This window comes from Cololabis saira, chromosome 4 (assembly GCF_033807715.1).
Source record: "Cololabis saira isolate AMF1-May2022 chromosome 4, fColSai1.1, whole genome shotgun sequence".
Classification (NCBI taxonomy): domain Eukaryota; kingdom Metazoa; phylum Chordata; class Actinopteri; order Beloniformes; family Belonidae; genus Cololabis; species Cololabis saira.
The window spans coordinates 36,429,736-36,448,551 of NC_084590.1; the positions used below are offsets into that span (position 1 = coordinate 36,429,736).

An 18,816-nucleotide genomic window follows, 5' to 3' on the forward strand; every position below is an offset into this window, starting at 1 on the left:
CGCTCTTCCTCCCTCGCTCTCTTTGTTCATCCCTTTCTGCTTTTCAACCAAATGCAATTTACTTCTGTTTAGTAAGCCAGAGGAGCTTCCTGGTGACTCAAAATGCTGCAAACCAGGAACTCACGACCAGCTTAATGTATTCACAGCATCACTCCACCTCTCCGGTCTGCAGCAGCAGACTTTCACTGACGCAGGAAACCAGACAAGGTGATAATAAGAGAAATAAGAGAGAAAAAAAAAGCAAGTATAAGACTTCTATGAAAATCCTATTTGGTTGTAAGCCTTCATCCTTCCTCTAGTCAAACTGAAAAACAGTTTAGGATCTCTTCCAGGGCGTTTAGAGTTTATTAGTTGTTTCATGCAGAACAGTCAGACTAAGAGGATTGAAAATGAAGAAACTGGAAAAAAAAAAAAAAAAAAAAAAAAAAAGGAAATTAAGAAAGTGAAGCGTTTTTATAACTCGTAGAGTCTTTTTTAAGTCATAAAAGTAACATTTCACTTTACAAGAGCTGCAAGACCTTTTGTATCTGAAGCCATTTGTGATCTTTATTGACAACAAAAATCATTTTTCGTTTAAATGTATCTGTCAGTACAATCAGTGACGCCTGCTGTACTGGCATCAGAGTCCGGCAGCGTGCCATGTGGAGCCCCAAACATCCACACAAGGCTGCGTGAGAGTCCAGGGGATCCACTTTCATTCACTTATGAATAAGGTTTTTTCTTTTTTTAAACTCCCTCCAACCTGCATTTTCTGCCATTAATGGTTATTTTTGATCAGTTGATCCTGATCATCAGTGCCAGAGCATCTTCAAATTCTGTGTTTTCAGTATAAAACCCTTATTTATCTCACTCACTGTCATTTAAGACACAGAAAAGCAACCAATCTTCCTGTCCGACAGGAAGGATGAATCAAACGACTGACATCTTCACCCATCAAACGGTCAGTTTTCAAGCAGGGAGCAAATAAACACAAAAACAAGCCCAGACAACGCAACCAGGTCTTCTGACGGTGATAAATCTCAGACAGGTAAGGTTACAGCTCTGAAAAACACAAGATAAACACGTTGAATAAATGTTTGTATGACCGAGTTAGCAAACTTAGAGGACCGCAGCTGTAATATAGAAGCTTTTCTGCATTATTCAACTGCTTTTACGTTAAACCTTTGTGACACAATTCAAATAAGACAAGATCATTTAGCTCGATATGAAAAAGGTGGCGGTTCATTGAAAGCAGTCGTTTCAGTTTTGGATCATTTGTGAACCAGATGATACCGATGATGATGATGATGATGATACTTGAAAAGTAACTGTACGTAAATGATTAAACCACAGATAACTCAAAACAAAGAGCTGATCATTTGCTAGATTATTAACACAAGTTGTGCTTTTAATATAAGTTTTTTTTACTTTCATAGACAGCTAGTTTAATTTATTTGGATATTTAACATCAGAAATGATCATTATTGTAGCCTGAGGTTACGACCCACAAATCACAAAACATGATTTTAGAAATCTTTCAACTTTTTATTAAAGGGTCCATTTGTCCTTAAGAATTACCTTGACAAGTGGTGAAGACAGAACATCCACCTCCTCCAACTGAGCCGACGACAGCCATATGATTTACTTGGCTAAAGCCTCTAGATTAACACTGACAACATGAGTCACAAGAGCTGCATCTACAGAAGAGATGGATGGCTAAACGAGGCGATGCTTCTAACATGTTCCTGATGCAGGTGAGCAAAGGGCAGCTCAGTCATCTCCAGATTTTCTGTAGATACAACACTAATCCTCAAAATCTGGAGTGACAATTAGAGCCACTGTCATCGTAAAAAAACAAAAACAAAGACCATCTTTGTAGGAACTTTTAACACAGACTCCAGTGTTGAGGAGATTAGGAGGTGAGGAGGTGTCTCAAAGTGGTGACCTCCAAGTGAAAGGTTCCCTGGAGGGCCCCTGGGGGCCCTGACTGACACCCGTGAAGGATTCTGTCTAATCCTAGACTCAGGTCAGACTCCCAACACGCACAGACACATAGTGTTGCCACCCGTCCCGTAAAATACGGAATTGTCCTTTATTTGAGACAAAAATGTTGCGTCCCGTATTGAACTAATACGGGACGTGATTTGTACCGTATTTTCATTAACTTTTACACCATATTCTAGTTGAATTATTGAAATAAATTAACTTTTACACCATATTCTAGTTGAATTATTGAAATAAATGAACCTTTACACCATATTCTAGTTGAATTATTGAAATAAATTAACTTTTACACCATATTCTAGTTGAATTATTGAAATAAATTAACTTTTACACCATAGTCTAGTTGAATTATTGAAATAAATTAACCTTTACACCATATTCTAGTTGAATTATTGAAATAAGTTAACTTTTACACCATATTCTAGTTGAATTATTAAAATAAATTAACTTTTACACCATATTCTAGTTGAATTATTGAAATAAATTAACTTTTACACCATATTCTTCACCTGTAGGCTATACATTTGGGCTGATGTGGACATACAGTAGCATAGGAGGATATTTCAGTTGCTAGTATGGTTGTCTGTCTGTACAGTCATGAAAGTTCAATGCTATTAAAGCACTTTAAACTTTAAATCAAAGCATTTTGTCTTTTTATATAAAAATTTTATATAAAAATAAACACATTTTTATTCAGTTTAGAAGTTTGGGGGCTTTTTTCTTTTGGCTCCTGCGCTGCTGAAATCAGGGCGTCCCTTATTTCTATTTCTGAAAGGTGGCAACCCTACAGACACAGCAACTAGACGCCCTGTAGCAGAAACAGTGAGGATGAGGAGACGAGAGGCCCCTCTGCAGGACACAACCACCTGAACGTGAGATGTATGGCCTCTAAACCGCCTCAGGCCCCTACATCATAACAGGAATAAAAAGAAAGAGAAGGCAAGGCGTCAGAAGGCCCTTCATTGTCTGGTTGTTTCCACGCAGACTGCACATTTAGAGCAAAAAGCACTCCTGAAAATTAAAAAAAAAAAAGGAAGGAAGCAAGCTCACATCAGCCTGCTGTGTGCCAGCAGGCCTCGATCACGCTGTGCTGTTGCTCGTTCAGCAGCGGCAACAAAAGCCTGACACAAATGTAAAGGTGAGCAGGACACACCTACACGTCCTCTATTTACTGAAGGCTGATTTATGGTCCCGCGTTACACCGACGCAGAGCCTACGGCGTAAGCTCTGCGTCGGTGTAACGCGGAACCATAATTCAAGCCTCACACTCAACCGAAACCGCCGAGCAAGCGCTGCAGTGTCCGGTATCAGCGGACTCACAGACGAAAACATGCACACATGCAGACACACACACGCACACGCAGCAACCGTCCGTACCTGAGGAATTCCTGGAGACAGGTGTCACAGAAGCGGTGTCCACAGGTGGACACCTGGACGGGCTCCCGCATCGCCTTGCTGCACAGCGGACACTGGAAGCGGCGCTTGGGCTTCTCCAGGAACTTGTAATCAAAGCCGGGCATGGCTGCTGCTGATGCTCGGGCTCTCCTCCGGGTCTCCTCCGGGTCTCCTCGGGTCTGTGGCTGCAGGTGGAAGGTGGAAACGTCCTCTCCGCCCCCTCTCTCCGTCCCCTCTCCGTCCCTTCCTGCACACGTACGGAGCGGTGTTAAGGCTGCCGATCGGAGCCGATGCTTGGGTTCACATCCAGCCTCCCTTAACCCTCCAGGAGGCGAGTCCTCCGCAGATGTCTCCTCCTGCAGCCCCGGGGACAGATGCAAACAAAGACGGCTGCAGAACCGAGCCTCCCCCCCCTGCAGTGTGTGGATGTTGCACGAGCAGAGCCTGCTGTCTGTCTGGCCTCTCTGCTGCTGGACTCACACACTGACTACAATGTAAAAGCTCTCAGTCTGTTTAGGTGCACAGAGCTCCTCCTCCTCTCCTCTCCTCTCCTCTCCTCTCCTCCACCTCCTCTTCTCCCTCCTCCTCCTCTTCCAGGCCAGATGGGAGGAGTTAAGGAGCTAAGAGACGCTCCTTTCACACCATTTTATCTCTCTGATCTCCCTTTATGGACCTTTAATTGGGCTTATAGCCCATCTGCAGTTGGCCTCTAATGAGACGTGCGCTGTTCTCACGTGTGACATGCGATTTCTGCCTTTTATTTCTTTCGATTAAAGTGTAAACTGGAAAAATAATCGAGAGTAACACATAAAAATGAACTGAGGATGGATTTCAAGTAAAGATTTCAGTCAGATAAATGAAAGCAGAGCTCAGAGAGGTGTACGGAGGGTGAGTGGCGCCCTCTGGTGGTGGAGCAGCGCACGGAAATATGACATTAATATTATGGTCCTTGTTATAATAAAGCGAATAAACACGATGGCGTGTACCCTGCTTTCCACGTTTTCTCCGTCATCCTTTGGAGCCGTGGCGGTGAAGCGCTCATCCACACATCAGGATCATTTTTCACCTGCTGCACTGTCACGGGATTACATCACCATTACATCACCAGAAAGGACAACAAAGGCAGCAGAGCCACATCCTCACAAAAGGTGTCTGCAATGAAGGAGATGAACCTACCACTCTGGAAAACAGGCTAAAAAAACAAAGAATAAATACATTTATATCACTGGTTATAATAAGGACATCAAATGTTGATCTCAGTTTCAAATAAAACATAATGTGGGGATACAGGGGGCAGTGAAGATGATGTGAAGGAAATACTGTCATTGAGAAATGTCCTTATTTCTTATTATAATTTCTTTAAGATGATACAGAAGATCGGAGACCTGATTCCACCTCAATATTCAGCAAAGCCGACTTACACAGGTGTAGCTCTTTGTTTTGCTCGCGCTGCATGTTTTTATGAGCATCAGTGTTATGTTGCACCTGTGGACATCAATCTTCTCGGGAGTATTTTGCAACAAAATGTCATGTGACTTCAAATTAAAACAGAAAAATATGCACGTATTACAGAGATTTCACACCTCTGTCATGTGTTTATTCTTAGCTTTGCATTTTATTTCCATTTTTGAACTTAGTCTCCATTATGCATTTATTTTTTCACCTGATGCACTTTTACCTGTAATGTATAGTTTCTACACGTTGTTGCCAGAGTAATAATCTATTATTAAAACTACCTAAAGCATGCCACAATAAACAGAAGCACATTCATCGCACCGCTGTGGCTTTGGGGTTGTTTTTCTTCCTTTCTGTTTGCCTCTTATCAGTTTTTATTGGGTGTATACAGGACGAGTGTTTCAAGCTCATTGTGTCCTGATGATGAAGACAAAGACTTACTCTACTTAAAATATCTTCTGATCCATAGAGCCCAGTGTTCTTCATCCTGGCCTCACTGCTGAGCATTGGTCACCCGTGGGTGTGATTTATTTCCTTTGCAGCCAAATATACAATCACTTCATTTATACAATATATTTGAATAAGTAAATCCTTTCTCTTCAGCTTCTCAAAAGTTTGTACAATGAAGCCAAAGCAGTGTTTTTTTTCTTGATAGCAGGTCATGCTGTGCTCAGATCAGGGTAAACAGATGACTGTTAAATCTGCAGAAAGCAGTGACTTCCGCCACAGGTCAGTTTGACCTCCAACAGCCCTTGTAATCTGGTTTGAGTACTCCTGTATTGTAAAAGTAATCCAATAAAGCACAAAGTGACCACTGACGGTGTGATCAAGATTAATGTGCTCACGTCATCTGACTGATGAACGCCCAAGTGGCTTCATTCTTCTTGACTCATTCACCAGTATCTTAAAACAGCTGAAACCAGTCTGACTTTTAGGCTCTTTTCATGGTTTATGGAGCGGACGCTGCACGTGAGGGAGGACAATAGCTCCCCACATGAGAGCTGTCTAACGACTGCTTGTAATCCAGCTTCAGTATCAGCGCTGCAACATTCCTTGAACAAGCCTGTGGTGAGACACACCTGCTGCCTCACACAGGTTGTGACCCTCTCTGTTATCAGGCCACCAACTGAAACAAACATTCGTCCATGAAGAAAAAGAAAGATCGGCCAGATGGCGAGCAGGACCGAGGGAAAAACTCTGAAGCTGCAGCTGCAGAATAAAAGGAAACTGTTTAGCTGTTGCGGTGCTGGGTCTCTGGGAAGAAGACGTCTTCCTCGGCAGACCCCCGTCCAGCTCCAGGAGACAGCTGAAGGGGTTTTTAGGAGAAAATTATCTTGGGACAAGTTCCTCACATAGAGCTGAAAACAAAGAAGAAACAGAGGGAAAAAGAGAGGGATATCAGTAAAACTAGAAGCAGTCAATTTATTGATCAACTAATATATATATATATATATATATATATATATATATATATATATATATATATATATATATATATATATATATATATATACACATATATATATATAGATAGATAGATAGATAGATAGATAGATAGAGAGAGAGATGCATAGTGTAAGTCACTGAAAATACAGGACTGTCTCAGAAAATTAGAATATTGTGATAAAGTTCTTTATTTTCTGTAATGCAATTACAAAAACAAAAATGTCATACATTCTGGATTCATTACAAATCAACTAAAATATTGCAAGCCTTTTATTATTTTAATATTGCTGATTATGGTTTACAGTTTAAGATTAAGATTCCCAGAATATTCTCATTTTTTTAGATAGGATATTTGAGTTTTCTTAAGCTGTAAGCCATGATCAGCAATATTAAAATAATAAAAGGCTTGCAATATTTCAGATGATTTGTAATGAATCCAGAATGTATGACATTTTTGCATTACAGAAAATAAAGGACTTTATCACAATATTCTAATTTTCTGAGACAGTCCTGTACTTTGTTGATCTAACATGGAAAAACAACACTTTCTATTCATCCTGCCTGTAGCAAAAGAAAGAAAGAAAGGAAAAGAATTGGATGCTCATGTAACTGTTCCAAGGTAGAAATGTTTGAACAGCAACCTAAATCTCTTGCAGAGCTTCATGAATGCTTCTCAGGGCTGAGATGAAAGACGCATTTAAACAGCAGCTCTGCACACCGCAGTAAGGATTACCAACATCTCTGTTACTTATTAAATTCTGATGCAGGGTAATTTTCTCTAATTCTGCAGCTTTTTTCAATTTGGATTTTAATACACTGTTTTTTGGGAGGATGTTGCAGCATCATTGCTTACTTACTGGTCACATCAACAGCCACAACTATTGCGCTAAAGAATCACTTTTAACATACAGATAGCAATATTCTTATTGAGTGAATGCTTGAATGCATCATGTCTTCATGTGTTTTAATGTTTATGTGCATTTCTGCCGACATAATAATAAAAAGACGCTTGTCTCAAGTTTAGCTGGACTTTCATCTGGGGATTAGTTGGATTTCAACACGTCCCAGCATCTCAGAGTGTTCGCTAATAGAGGTTAATGAGCAAAATATTACGTTTCACTGCCAGCAGAGTGTTGCCATGACAGCAAGCCACCGATGTCACTGTGAATGGGTGACTCTCGTCGAGCAGCACCACCTTCGGTATCCCACAATCCTCCTCTTTCCTTCCGAGGCGGCCGCGGGCCCCCTTTCCCCACGTATACACCTCCCCTTCTGGAAAAAAAGAAAAAAACAGAAGAAGGAGCTGGTCACAGGATTCAGAGCAAGACCCCCTGGAGGCATTAATCCACAGACATCTTAGTGACAGCTCGGCCTCTCCAGCAGTCGCAGCATTGTGGTTCTACGTGTAGGAAGTCTGAGCAAAACAAAGCCTGTCTTACACAAGATTCAACAGGCCCTGTTACCTTCTCTCCAGGGGTTCAATCGCTGCTACAATACAACATTCTGCCTTTTTACACTCAGCTGTAAGAATAAAACCCACCAACACAGACAGAGAGGACAAAACACACACATCTGTTATCTATCTGTCAACGTATACATGTACAAAGAAGCATGCCAAGGCTTTAATATGTTTACTCAGTTATCTTAAGTGTAAGCATACCACGTGATCCATATAGCCATTGGCTCAAAAATTTCAGTTCACATTTAATGAAAACCTGAAATTTGATTATGAGTCCGTCTTAATAAATTGTCTTTTTCTTGGAGTAGACAAACAAAACAGTCTCAAGATTTATTTTAACCTGGGCTCAATCAACTTTAATATTTGGATGTAAAACACTGATGAAATTGAAAATGGTTTCTAAAATAAATGGGAAAATGTGATAAGGAATGAGGTGATTTTTCCTTTTATAAACATCATATTGCCTCGCCTTCACAAATAAGAATGGATAGGAGAAGTAGTGAAACATAAATATAAGGTCCCTCTTTAAAAAAGATCTTTGATGTTGTACACATGAGTACTTCTACTTTGGTACTGATTTTTAAACTGTTATACATCGATGGTCAAAAAAAGTCCTCTCTAACACTTTATTAGACCACCTTTAGTGTTGATTATGTCACACATTCAGCTTGATAAGATTGTAATAAGTGCAACAAAACATATATTTAATTCCATAGAATGCATTCATTTTTCACCCAGATCTTGTATTGATGATGGGAGGAACCCTGCATTAAGTCCTTCCCCGCACATCCCAAAGATTTTAACAGTGTTAAGGTCTAGACTCTCAATGGGGCTGCCATCCATCCATCCATCCATCCATCCATCCATCCATCCATCCATCCATCCATCCATCCATCCATCCATCCATCCATCCATCCATCCAGCCATCCGTCCGTCAGTCTTTCCATCCGTGCGTCCGTGGCATCACCGTGTGGTAAATTTAGAATCACTAATCAAGCTAATATGCATATTTTTTGGACTGTAGGAGAAAAAAAATGATAACTCATTAGCTTCTTATAGCCAAGATGTTGTTTTGTGAAGTGTATCTTAGCTTTAAGCATAGGACGACCAGCAACCCAGAGTTTTCAGAATAGAGGGAAGCAGGTTTTGAGCAGCATTAGAAACGGCAGCAAATGAGTGAGGAGATACAAGTTCAAAGGGCCGATGATGTCTCAGCAGAGGATGATGCTTTGCACTTTGAATCACCTTGTTGTTGAATTGTGCTATAGAAATAAACTTGCCTTGCCTTGCCTTGCCTTGCCTTGCCTTGCCTTGCCTTGCCTTGCCTTGCCTTGCCTTGCCTTGCTTACTCATTTAATAAAGCTAGGGCTACTACAGTTCAGAGGGATGTGACATCACTGGGAAGTGGACAAATCGAGAAATGTTAAAAGTGAAAGATGGACGTTATTGAAAAAGGTCTTCACAATTAAGACAGGATACAAATTGGACTTAAGACGGGCCATCCACTTTAAGCACTGAAGTAATTCATGAGCTGAGCCACTGGGGACTCAACTAAACTGCTCACCCTCAGATCCTGCATGAACTGGCTCAGCTGCATTTGCTGGAATAAACCCACTTTCTTGTCCAAATAACTGGGGAGGTACTTTCTCAGCATCAGAGGTAGGAAGACATGTAGCAACAGCAAAGCCGAGGGGGACGACAATAATTTTATCATTTTAAATGGAACAATGAGCTGGGTGTATGTATTTGGATGAACAATGTAGAAGCTTACATGTGAGCTGAATATGTTGCTCTGAACAAGCTTGCAGGTGTCACCACATTTCTCTTGACATCACTGAAATTTTCCCTCTTAGATCTTGAGTTCTACTGTTGAATTTCTTCTGTTAGGTTGCACCAAACATTTAACTGATCTCCATTCAAATTCCCAATTTTTCATAGACCATATTTATTTGTCTTCACTTCTTACACCAAGTTTAGTAGTTTCAACAATCTTAGTTGTTTTCCTTGTTTGACACAGAATAATAATTTGGCCCTTCATTCATCGTTTCCATGTGCACAGGATGTGTTTTCCTTCAGGCTTGTTGAAGGAATGAAATGCTACTCATTCAGAGATAAATAACTTTTTGCCAGCTGTAACATATTAATCCCAGCAGTCCTTTACCAGTGGGAGGCTCCTTGTCATTGACTTAGTTAAAGCCAGGTGCTAACCTTTTTTTAGACACGCAGTCTATTTCTTTGCAGCTGTTTGGAGGTTTTCTGTTATGACGTTTACCCACAGTAGGGGGCCAAATGTTTACATGTCCATCAATACTACAATAAAACACAGGAGAAGATAGAGCTCAGATTGATCAATCCTAGAATTTGTCTTTAATTGCCTCAGTATTACAGATTCCTTTTCTCGTTTAGAGAAGGTAACCTAAAGATTTCTATGAAATGTTTTCTCCAGCTGACCCCTGGTGCGTTTTTTCATAGAAGGATACTTCTGCTATCTCCAAAGGCAGAGCCACCCACTGTACTGACATGCTTCCCTTCCAAACACCCATACGTGCTTATTAGTTGCCATCTAAATAGAGCAGGGCTTTTGGAAGAAATTTTAGCTGCTTGTTAACTTTTGGAAGTTTTCCTAAGTGCACCAGTTAGGATAATTGAAAAAGAAGTCACTGCCTCCAACAGCAGCTTCCTGACAACCAAATCACGTTTGAAGCCCTTCAGACCTATGGTAAAACTACACAGGTTATTGTTGTATCGTCTAAGGATACAATCTGAATGTATTTGCGTTTCATCTAAGTGATTTCCTTCATTTCATTTCTTTGCATCACACATTTCACTGTCAGTGGGCTTCATGTAAGATCACATCATTCTTGAATGTTCGGTGGCTTTGAGGAGGGAGTTGGATGTTGTTTTTTCAATACACAGTAACTCATGATCAGTAGCACATCTTTTACAACTTTGTGGACTGCTGATGTTGGCCATGCTAGCTCTTACGGATTATGCTTTTTTTTTCCACACTTTGCAGTTTATTGTTTGCAGCTAAGTATGTGCTTGTACATAACATTTTTCCACTTTGTATTAGATGAAAAAATAAACCGCATTGCATATGAGCAAAGGTTCAGGCAAAGACAAAAAGGATCAAGACTTTACTGACCAGATCCAACAGCCAGGGTGAAGGCGTCGCCACAGGCAGCCATTGTGATGCTCTGCAGACCGGGCACCGGGTACGGTACACGGCTGCTCCGCCGTGAGCTGCAACCCATCTGACCATGCTGGTTGCTGCCAAAGGTAAAACACTGACCCGCTTCTGGAAAGCAAATACACAGAAGATGTTAACAAAAAATAGTATGTCAGAGTTACACAAGTTGCTAACTGACGTTTCATTCCTAAAGTCTAAATATCAAGACTTTGACACAGTGATCTTTCGCCACTTTGTAGCATTTTTGGGGACGATAGCTACAAATAAACATGCTACTAATGTTTGATGGAATAATACAGTGTCAGACTTCTTCACCTGTAACAGCAACAGAATGAGCCGTTCCGATGTCAACGTAAACAATCTTCTCAGTGCTGAGTGGTGCTGATTGGACTTGAGTATAAGAATGAGCTTCTTCCAATTGATTTACAGGATTTGGTTCCTCTCCTGCTGTAATCCTATCCAAGCCAAGCTTATTGAACCTGACCAAAAACAAAACAACAAAATCCAAATGCTCTTACGCTGTATCACACAATACAAACAAAGCTTTTGTATAAATACAAAGAGTAAACTGATGTTTGTCCTTGAATTTAACTTTTGTCCCTATGTATGTAAGAAATCTGCATCTTGCAGATTTAAACAGAGCTGTAGTGCCTACTATTTCCTACTAACAAACAGATCTACATCCTCTCTGCCAGGAGAGAGATTAACACTGAGTGCAGGCACAGTGTCCTTTTTGAGAATGCTGTCTCACAGGTTGTGCACCATAAAACTATCTATAAACCTTTAATCTATCACCATCTCGCATGCACGTGGTTTAAGCATAATCCAATAGGAAGTACAATTTCTTCATACTTTAAAGAACAAACAGTACCAGCATCTTTCCATTAAATACAAAGACGCAGCTTACATTTGTCATGTTTATAGGCAGAGAAACAGAATAATTACCTGTTGTTTCCACATGCCACAATCCTGCAGTGGGTGCTGATAATCATGGAACAGTCGACGCCACACACCACCTTCTGGGCCTCAAATTCCTCGGGTAAACACACCTGCTGTGGAGAATTGTGGGTGTCTTGGGTGCCTAACCCGAGGCGACCTTTCAGACAGAGAGCCAAAAGACAAGTTGCGATTAAAGGCTGCTGCTATAAATCAATTTAAAAACACACAAAACAACAACAACATTAAAAAACGTTTCTAGTGCTATACCATTGTCTCCTCTTCCCCATGCAAATACTTCTCTTTCATTGGTCACAGCTAGAACGTGGGAAGCTCCACAGGACACCTGTATCAGCTCATACCCTAGGAGAGCCTCCACAATCTTGGGCTGTAAATACAGACAGAGTAAAAAAGTAAAAAAAAAAAAGAAAGAAACGTAATTAATATAGTTAGTCATTTTCGTCGAAAAGGTGCATGAGTGTTGTGTCCGAGTAACCTGGTGTTAATGCATATTGAATAAGCTTAAAAATATATATAGTAGAGACGGGCATTATTCTCTGCAGAACTGATGGATAGCATGACGTATGACATCTTTACACATACCTGAGTTACATCATTAAAGTTGCCATGTCCCAGGCAGCCATTGCTACCGCTTCCAAATGTCATGATAATGCCCCTATCTGAAAATTTAAAAACACAAAAAATGAGGATTAATAGGAGTATTAGTTGATGAGTGTAGCTGTATTGTTGTGTAGACCTCTGTATCTAGGAAACGCTAATCTGTGTCAGTGCAGTGAGAAGTGATGAAGGAGAGGTAACTGAGCTGAGAGGAAGGGTCTCTAATCCTGTGTTATCTGCTTTGCAGTGCTACATGGGCTGATGACAGGAACCCACAGGGCCCTACAGTTTGAGCTCAAACCAAAAAGTTTACAAACTGCCAGCCAAACACAGAGAGCTTATTTAAAAGTGGTTTTACATGATCGGGAAAAAAAAATTCAACCAAACTTTATGAACACTCTTCCTCTGTGTCTCAGAGCAAAGGGTTGCAGTGTGTGAGCATAAGCAGAAAATAAAAACAGATTTTCTCTAGCAGAACCCATAATTGGACTAACAAGGCATGGCCGCGACCGTTCTGATATACACAAAGAGAAACAAACCTGTCATGCAGGTAGTAAAGAGATCGCCACAGGACACAGACTTAATGGTGACTCCAGACTGACCCTCGAGGAAGCGAGAAATGAACAACGGCTGCATCTGTTCCACCACACCAGGAAGACTGGCCTCACCAGACACCACCGATGGAGCCTATCCAACATACAATCATCCATCAGCCTGACACATATAACACTGGATCACATAGCACACAGAATACCTATCAATTCTATACTAAGAGACTCCAACTGACATGCCATGTGAGAACACTATCTGTGAGACAACAAGTACTACCACAAATATTGCCATTTATACATATATCTTTATCACTGAGGTCGTATAAAATTCTAAAAATGTAAGGGCTCAAACTCACCTCCCATGTGATCAGACGGCCCGACTTGGTGACTCCCATCTTTTGAGTACGGCCAAGAGACACCTGAAGCACTTCGGTGTTGAGCATGGGCAGACGGAGTGGGGCTGTAATGCCGCTTCCCCATGTGTACACCAAGGACAGTGGGAGGGGATGCATCTTTCCCGATCCTAAACCGACTGATCCATCTGTTTCAACGCAAGAAGTGGAAACTAGTTAATGTTTTGGCTAATGAGCAACACCTGGTGTCAAATGATAATATTATGTTGTGTTACCCCTGGACCTGTTGGTAGGAACCCTTCCTCCTGCTCTACCTTGAGCACCAAGCTGCACAGTAGAAAGTGGTTTCTCAATCCTGGAAAATTCAAAGGGGGACAAAACATAATGAATCCTTTTCACAAACCAATGCAAGCAATATTTAAAAGATCAAATAATCATTATTTGTGCATTGAAGCCTCACCTGCGCATTTTCACGTTGCCTATGTCGGTGTAGAGATTAAGCAAGGGCCTGATGCATATAGGCAAAGCCATTATTTCATTGAGCTGAGGCCGTTTGGATGGATCCAGGTTGAGCATGTTGAGGATCAGCTGTCGGAGTTCTGGGCTGTAGCGGTCTGAGATTGGAGCAAAGGTACCGCTCATGATCTTGAGAACAAGGGCAGGAAGATTCTGAAAGGGAAACAAAGAGTGTAAGGCATTGAAAACCATGTAAAAAAAAAAAAAGAAGAAAAATCAACAATTCTCTCTTCAAACTCCTTGCCAAGTCTAAGATTCTCACATTGGTAAACTACCGTCGACTTAGTAATAGTGAAGATAAATTTGATATTTTATTTGTGAGAAAATAAAGAAGCCCAACAGCAAACTTTCATGTTTTCATGACACATTATAGTATTTTCATAAAATATCCTGAGATATGGTAAAAATATCCCATGGTGACAATACTTTGTTGTCTGTTAGGAGGTTTTATATCTTTTCGGCACATTAAGAGTGTCAGTGTTATACATTCAGTATCCTTCTTGAATGTACCTAAACTGTAGTAAAAGCTAAAACTAATGCACCATTATCATGAAATTCCAAATAAAAGTAAAAATAGCATTTTAGTACAGCGGCTTCGAAGGCTCTCTTGAGGCTCGCCAGCTCGTACAACACACAGCCCAAAGCCCAGATATCACTCTTCTGGTTATATGGCTTCCCCTCACACAGCTCTGGGGAGATGTAGCAAGGAGTCCCAACCACCTGCACAATGAAAGCACAATCTATGATCAAGATGGCAAATTATGTCAATAGGTTATTTAACATTCCAAAGAAGGGACGAATCAGCTCACAGTGTAAGCTTTGCTCTTGCTGACGAGGATTTTGGAGATGCCGAAGTCCCCGATTTTGACAATCATCTGGTGCTTGTCGAGAAGGATGTTCTGAGTCTTGAGGTCACGGTGCAGAATTAGTTTGTTGTGCACATGATACAGAGCAAGCAAGATCTGCACAAAAAAGTGAAGAATGGTGTCCTCGTCCAGGAGGGAATTACAGCGCTTCTGTATATAGTCAGCCAGGGTTCCACCTGCAGAGAGAAAACGATTTCTCAGAATTCAGAACCTGAAAATAAACTCTCCACTCTACAGCAGTGTTTTACCTAAATGTCAAGAAACATGATTGAGGCTAAACCAATATCTATATACACTCAATCAATCATAGATATTATAAAATCTACTATCCAGAGCTGTTCTTACCCTAAAATATGGTCAGTAAAGGAATATAATCTGATTATTTTAGGCTGATGATTTTAGGGTATAATTAAATGATTGCATGGTCCTTCAAAACACCATCCTCACAAAAATATTAAGATATTCTTAAGTTGTCTTCTCAGGGCTGGTGTGGGAAAAATAAAAGGTATTGAGCTGTACAATACAAAAGCTTGGGAAAAGTAAACCACTGCACAACGGATAAAAGAGAGTGGTGTAATGAGATACAAGATTACCTGGTGCATACTCCATCGCTATCATGAGGGCCTTGTCCTCTAGGAAGTTCTCATAGTACTCTATGATATTTGGATGGTTGAGCAGTTTCAGCACCTGACACTCATTCTGGGCTGCCAGGCGTTCATCCCGTGACATCTGCTCCACCGGGATCTCCTTAAGGATGACGAAAGCTCCGTCGTTGCGCCTGCGGCACAGGTGAACAATCCTGACAAGCAAAGAAAAGGAAGAAAAATGAGACACATTTTGGCTAACACGAGACAATGATTTGTGGCAGTTCAGGCTTGGTACTGTCAAGCTTAAAGAGCTTTGGGACTGACTCCTTAACTGACAGAGATGCATTACATAGAGTCTGAGGAAAGACAAAAAAAAGGAAAACAGAGAAGAGAGTTATGTAAAATACTTGGAGGATTCGGCCAAAGTGAAGATTTGATCCACTCTGGTCCTTAGGTGATCGGTTTTATAAATTGCTGTTAAATTAATTTTGAAAATTGACTCTAGTGGAATGAATTCAATTAACTGAATTACAACAAATTGAACCAGAATAATTTGACTGATTTGGACTGTCCTTAATTGGACTGTATTGAAGTTGTTTTCTGTGTAAAGCACCTTAATGTGACTTTGTTGTAAGTTGGCATAACACAAATAAAGTGAATTACTGATGCAGCAAGTTGTGCGACTGTACAGATGTAATTAGTGAATGTGCGCTGTTAAATATTGATGTTTACTAACATTTTGTCACGAAGTACTGTACACATTCTGAATATAATTTGTTGTTTTTTTTTTGTTCCTGATGGTCTGTGATTACATCACATGTCGTAAGAGAAAGCCTAGGTGAACCCATGAGAATCAGCTAATATATGTATAATGTATAATGTATAATATATACTTGAGGAGATCATGGAGCTGTGCATGCAACACAGAAAAGTGAAAGGAAGAAATGGTAGATGAATGCTTTCTGTTTAAAGATTTACAAGTCTAATATACTACATTTTAGAGAGGCATCAATTCAAATTAAGCACAAATTCAAGGCAATTTCTGAGGCCAGGTTAACTTTTTTAAATTTCATAACAAAATTAGCTCCATTTTCAAGAAGCACCTTTTGCAATCCTGTTTCCCAGTAAAGTCTGTGTAAAATGAATGTGATTCTTCTATTTATTCTACTATGACATATTACTTTGACTTTCAAAATGCCACAAGTTAATTGGTACGATATAACTATGTGAATTTGAAACTATGTGTTTCAAATTAAAGAGCTGAATTAAAAAAAAAAACCCCATTACGTTATTATTTCTTCTTGTAGAAAGAAGGTAAATACTCAGTTTAATGACTACTGAACAGAATTTCAAATGTTGTCACCTCAACCAGACATATGTCGAAATGTTGCAAACTGTCATTCTAATGGAGCTTTGACACTGCGTTGCACTAACATGCTTAACTCACTGTTGTCCCTGAGCAGAGCAACATCATCTGTGGTCTGCATTACTTTCTGGCAAAACTGCTTTTCAAAAGAAAATTGTGAAAAGTAGTGTTTACATTTTAGAAACCCCAAGCTGTTTAGTCATTAAAAAGTAATAGCTCTTCCTCGGTAGTCTTTTAAAATAACTTTTCGCATGACTACGTGTGTGCTCTGTCTCCTCTCCAGATGCGTCAACGCAGCTGTCTTCTTCCGACAACATTCCGTTACATTTGGACGGGGAAAACTCAGACTTTGTCGTTTCCTATTGTTATTACTTCGTTGTTGAAAGCACCGCATCTTCAAATAAACAACAGCCTGTAATAGAAACAATACGTCACGGGTTAAAAACAGAGTTTACCCGAAAGCTCCTCTCCCGACAACTTTGATTTTTTCATACTTCTCCATCGCTGCTGCGCCCAAACGCTTCCGCCGTTTCCAGGCAACCCGGCCATGACACTATGGCAACCCAGTAGGGACAAAACATACAGACAGAATCATAGACATATATACATAGATATATATGGATATATGAATATATGTTTATTATTGTTTCTTCATATTATTAAAATAGCTGAGTTTATGTATATATATGGCCGAGCTGGTCATAGAAATATATACATAGACGCCTCGACCATCGACCGCTGCTGCCTATTGGCGCTGACGAGCCGTGAGGCAGCCATCTTGGTGCGGGCACCCGCTCCACTCAGTGTCAGCGCATTTAATCAGAAATACGTTTTTTTTCTGCAAACGTCATACATTTAGGCATGATACATGCACATACATACATACATGATCCGGCGTATTTTAATATTCATAGTAGGCTTAAAAGTAATATAATATTCTGGTATGTGAGTAGGCTATGATATGTAGGCCTAGGCTATATAATACACACACAAAAACACAACTATATGATAGAGAAGCAGAGGCAGATTGTGTAAAACTCAGCTATTTTAATAACATGAAGAAACAATAATACATATATATATATATATATATATATATATATATATATATATATATATATATATATATATATATATATATATATATATATATATATATATATATATATATATATATATATATATATATATATATATATATATATATATGTATCCATAAACATCCATCCATCCATTATCTATACCCCCTTTATCCTTTGCAGGGTCACGGGCAGTACTGGAGTTGAGGGGGGATGAGGGGGATGGCATCCCCCCCCTGAAATAAAAACGGTCAAAATCATCCCCCCTGTAAAACTGCCATCCCTCCTTTCCATCCCTTATGTAATTTCATCAATGAATGTGGTTTTACTGCTATTTCAACATTTAGAGTCATCGCCAGAAAAATAACACCAGAAAAATAACTTATTTGACAATTTTCACCTGTTTTGAGTAAATTTTCACTTGAAATAAGTAGGAAAATCTGCCAGTGGGACAAGATTTATCTTCTCATTACAAGCAAAAAAATCTTGTTCCACTGGCAAATTTTTCTAATTTTAAGTGAAAATCTACTTGAAACAGGTGAACATTGTTTTTCCAGCGATGAGTCTTGTTTTAAATGTAATGAGATTTTTTTACTAAAATGAGACATTTTAACTAGAAATAAGACAAATATTCTTGTTAAGATTTTGAGTTTTTGCAGTGATCCATTTTACTTATCCTGTGAAGGACGGAGTCATATTGATAAGTTCAGAAAACTGTTCTTTATTTTTGTGTTTTGATGTATTTGATGTAAGCCCAGTGGATATTTAAAGCTTACAGAAGGCTGCATTTAACTGCTGCTATGTCATTCCTGCAGTATTTCTGCAGGTGTTTTGGTCAGTGCTATTATTTATAATATATTATATTATTTGTAATCAGCACAAATTATCTGTCCCCATATGATAAAACCCACCATCCCCCCTGATTTTTTTTTACAACTCGAGTACTGGTCACGGGGGTCTGCTGGAGCCTATCCCAGCTAATTTTCAGGCGAGAGGCAGGGGTTCACCCTGGAAAG

At 39.9% G+C, this 18,816-nt stretch overlaps 2 protein-coding genes across 2 annotated transcripts in view; both read right to left on the bottom strand.

The window, feature by feature from the left end:
• The window catches only part of traf4a (tnf receptor-associated factor 4a), a 47,532-nt gene extending 43,681 nt beyond the window's left edge, over positions 1–3,851 (bottom strand). Inside the window, exon 1 of the mRNA XM_061719635.1 lies at positions 3,361–3,851. Coding sequence (XP_061575619.1) covers positions 3,361–3,503 — 143 coding nt within the window. The 5' untranslated portion in view covers positions 3,504–3,851. The remainder of the gene's footprint in view (positions 1–3,360) is intronic.
• A 684-nt stretch (positions 3,852–4,535) lies between these two features.
• nek8 (NIMA-related kinase 8) lies at positions 4,536–17,242 on the bottom strand. The gene is made up of 15 exons (XM_061720400.1): positions 17,177–17,242; positions 15,362–15,567; positions 14,712–14,944; positions 14,491–14,622; positions 13,847–14,055; positions 13,662–13,741; positions 13,390–13,574; positions 13,022–13,169; positions 12,468–12,544; positions 12,135–12,252; positions 11,874–12,024; positions 11,244–11,407; positions 10,884–11,036; positions 7,393–7,551; positions 4,536–6,191 (listed from the first exon to the last, which is right to left on the bottom strand). Exons 1-15 carry the CDS (start codon positions 17,221–17,223, stop codon positions 6,163–6,165), a joined length of 2,091 nt encoding a protein of 696 aa, XP_061576384.1. The 5' UTR covers positions 17,224–17,242; the 3' UTR covers positions 4,536–6,162.
• Positions 17,243–18,816: the final 1,574 nt, after the last annotated feature.

What these genes read in the sequence shown, in the direction of transcription:
- nek8 (XM_061720400.1), bottom strand. Translation starts at nt 17,223, where the DNA reads ATGGAGAAGTATGAAAAAATCAAAGTTGTCGGGAGAGGAGCTTTCGG. An exon ending in GTCGGGAGAGGAGCTTTCGG is followed by an intron (nt 15,568 to 17,176) that starts GTAAACTCTGTT and finishes TTTGCTTGTCAG; the next exon opens with GATTGTTCACCTGTGCCGCA. An exon ending in CACTCTGCTGGCAGTGAAAC is followed by an intron (nt 6,192 to 7,392) that starts GTAATATTTTGC and finishes CTTTGTTTTCAG; the next exon opens with CTCTATGTGAGGAACTTGTC.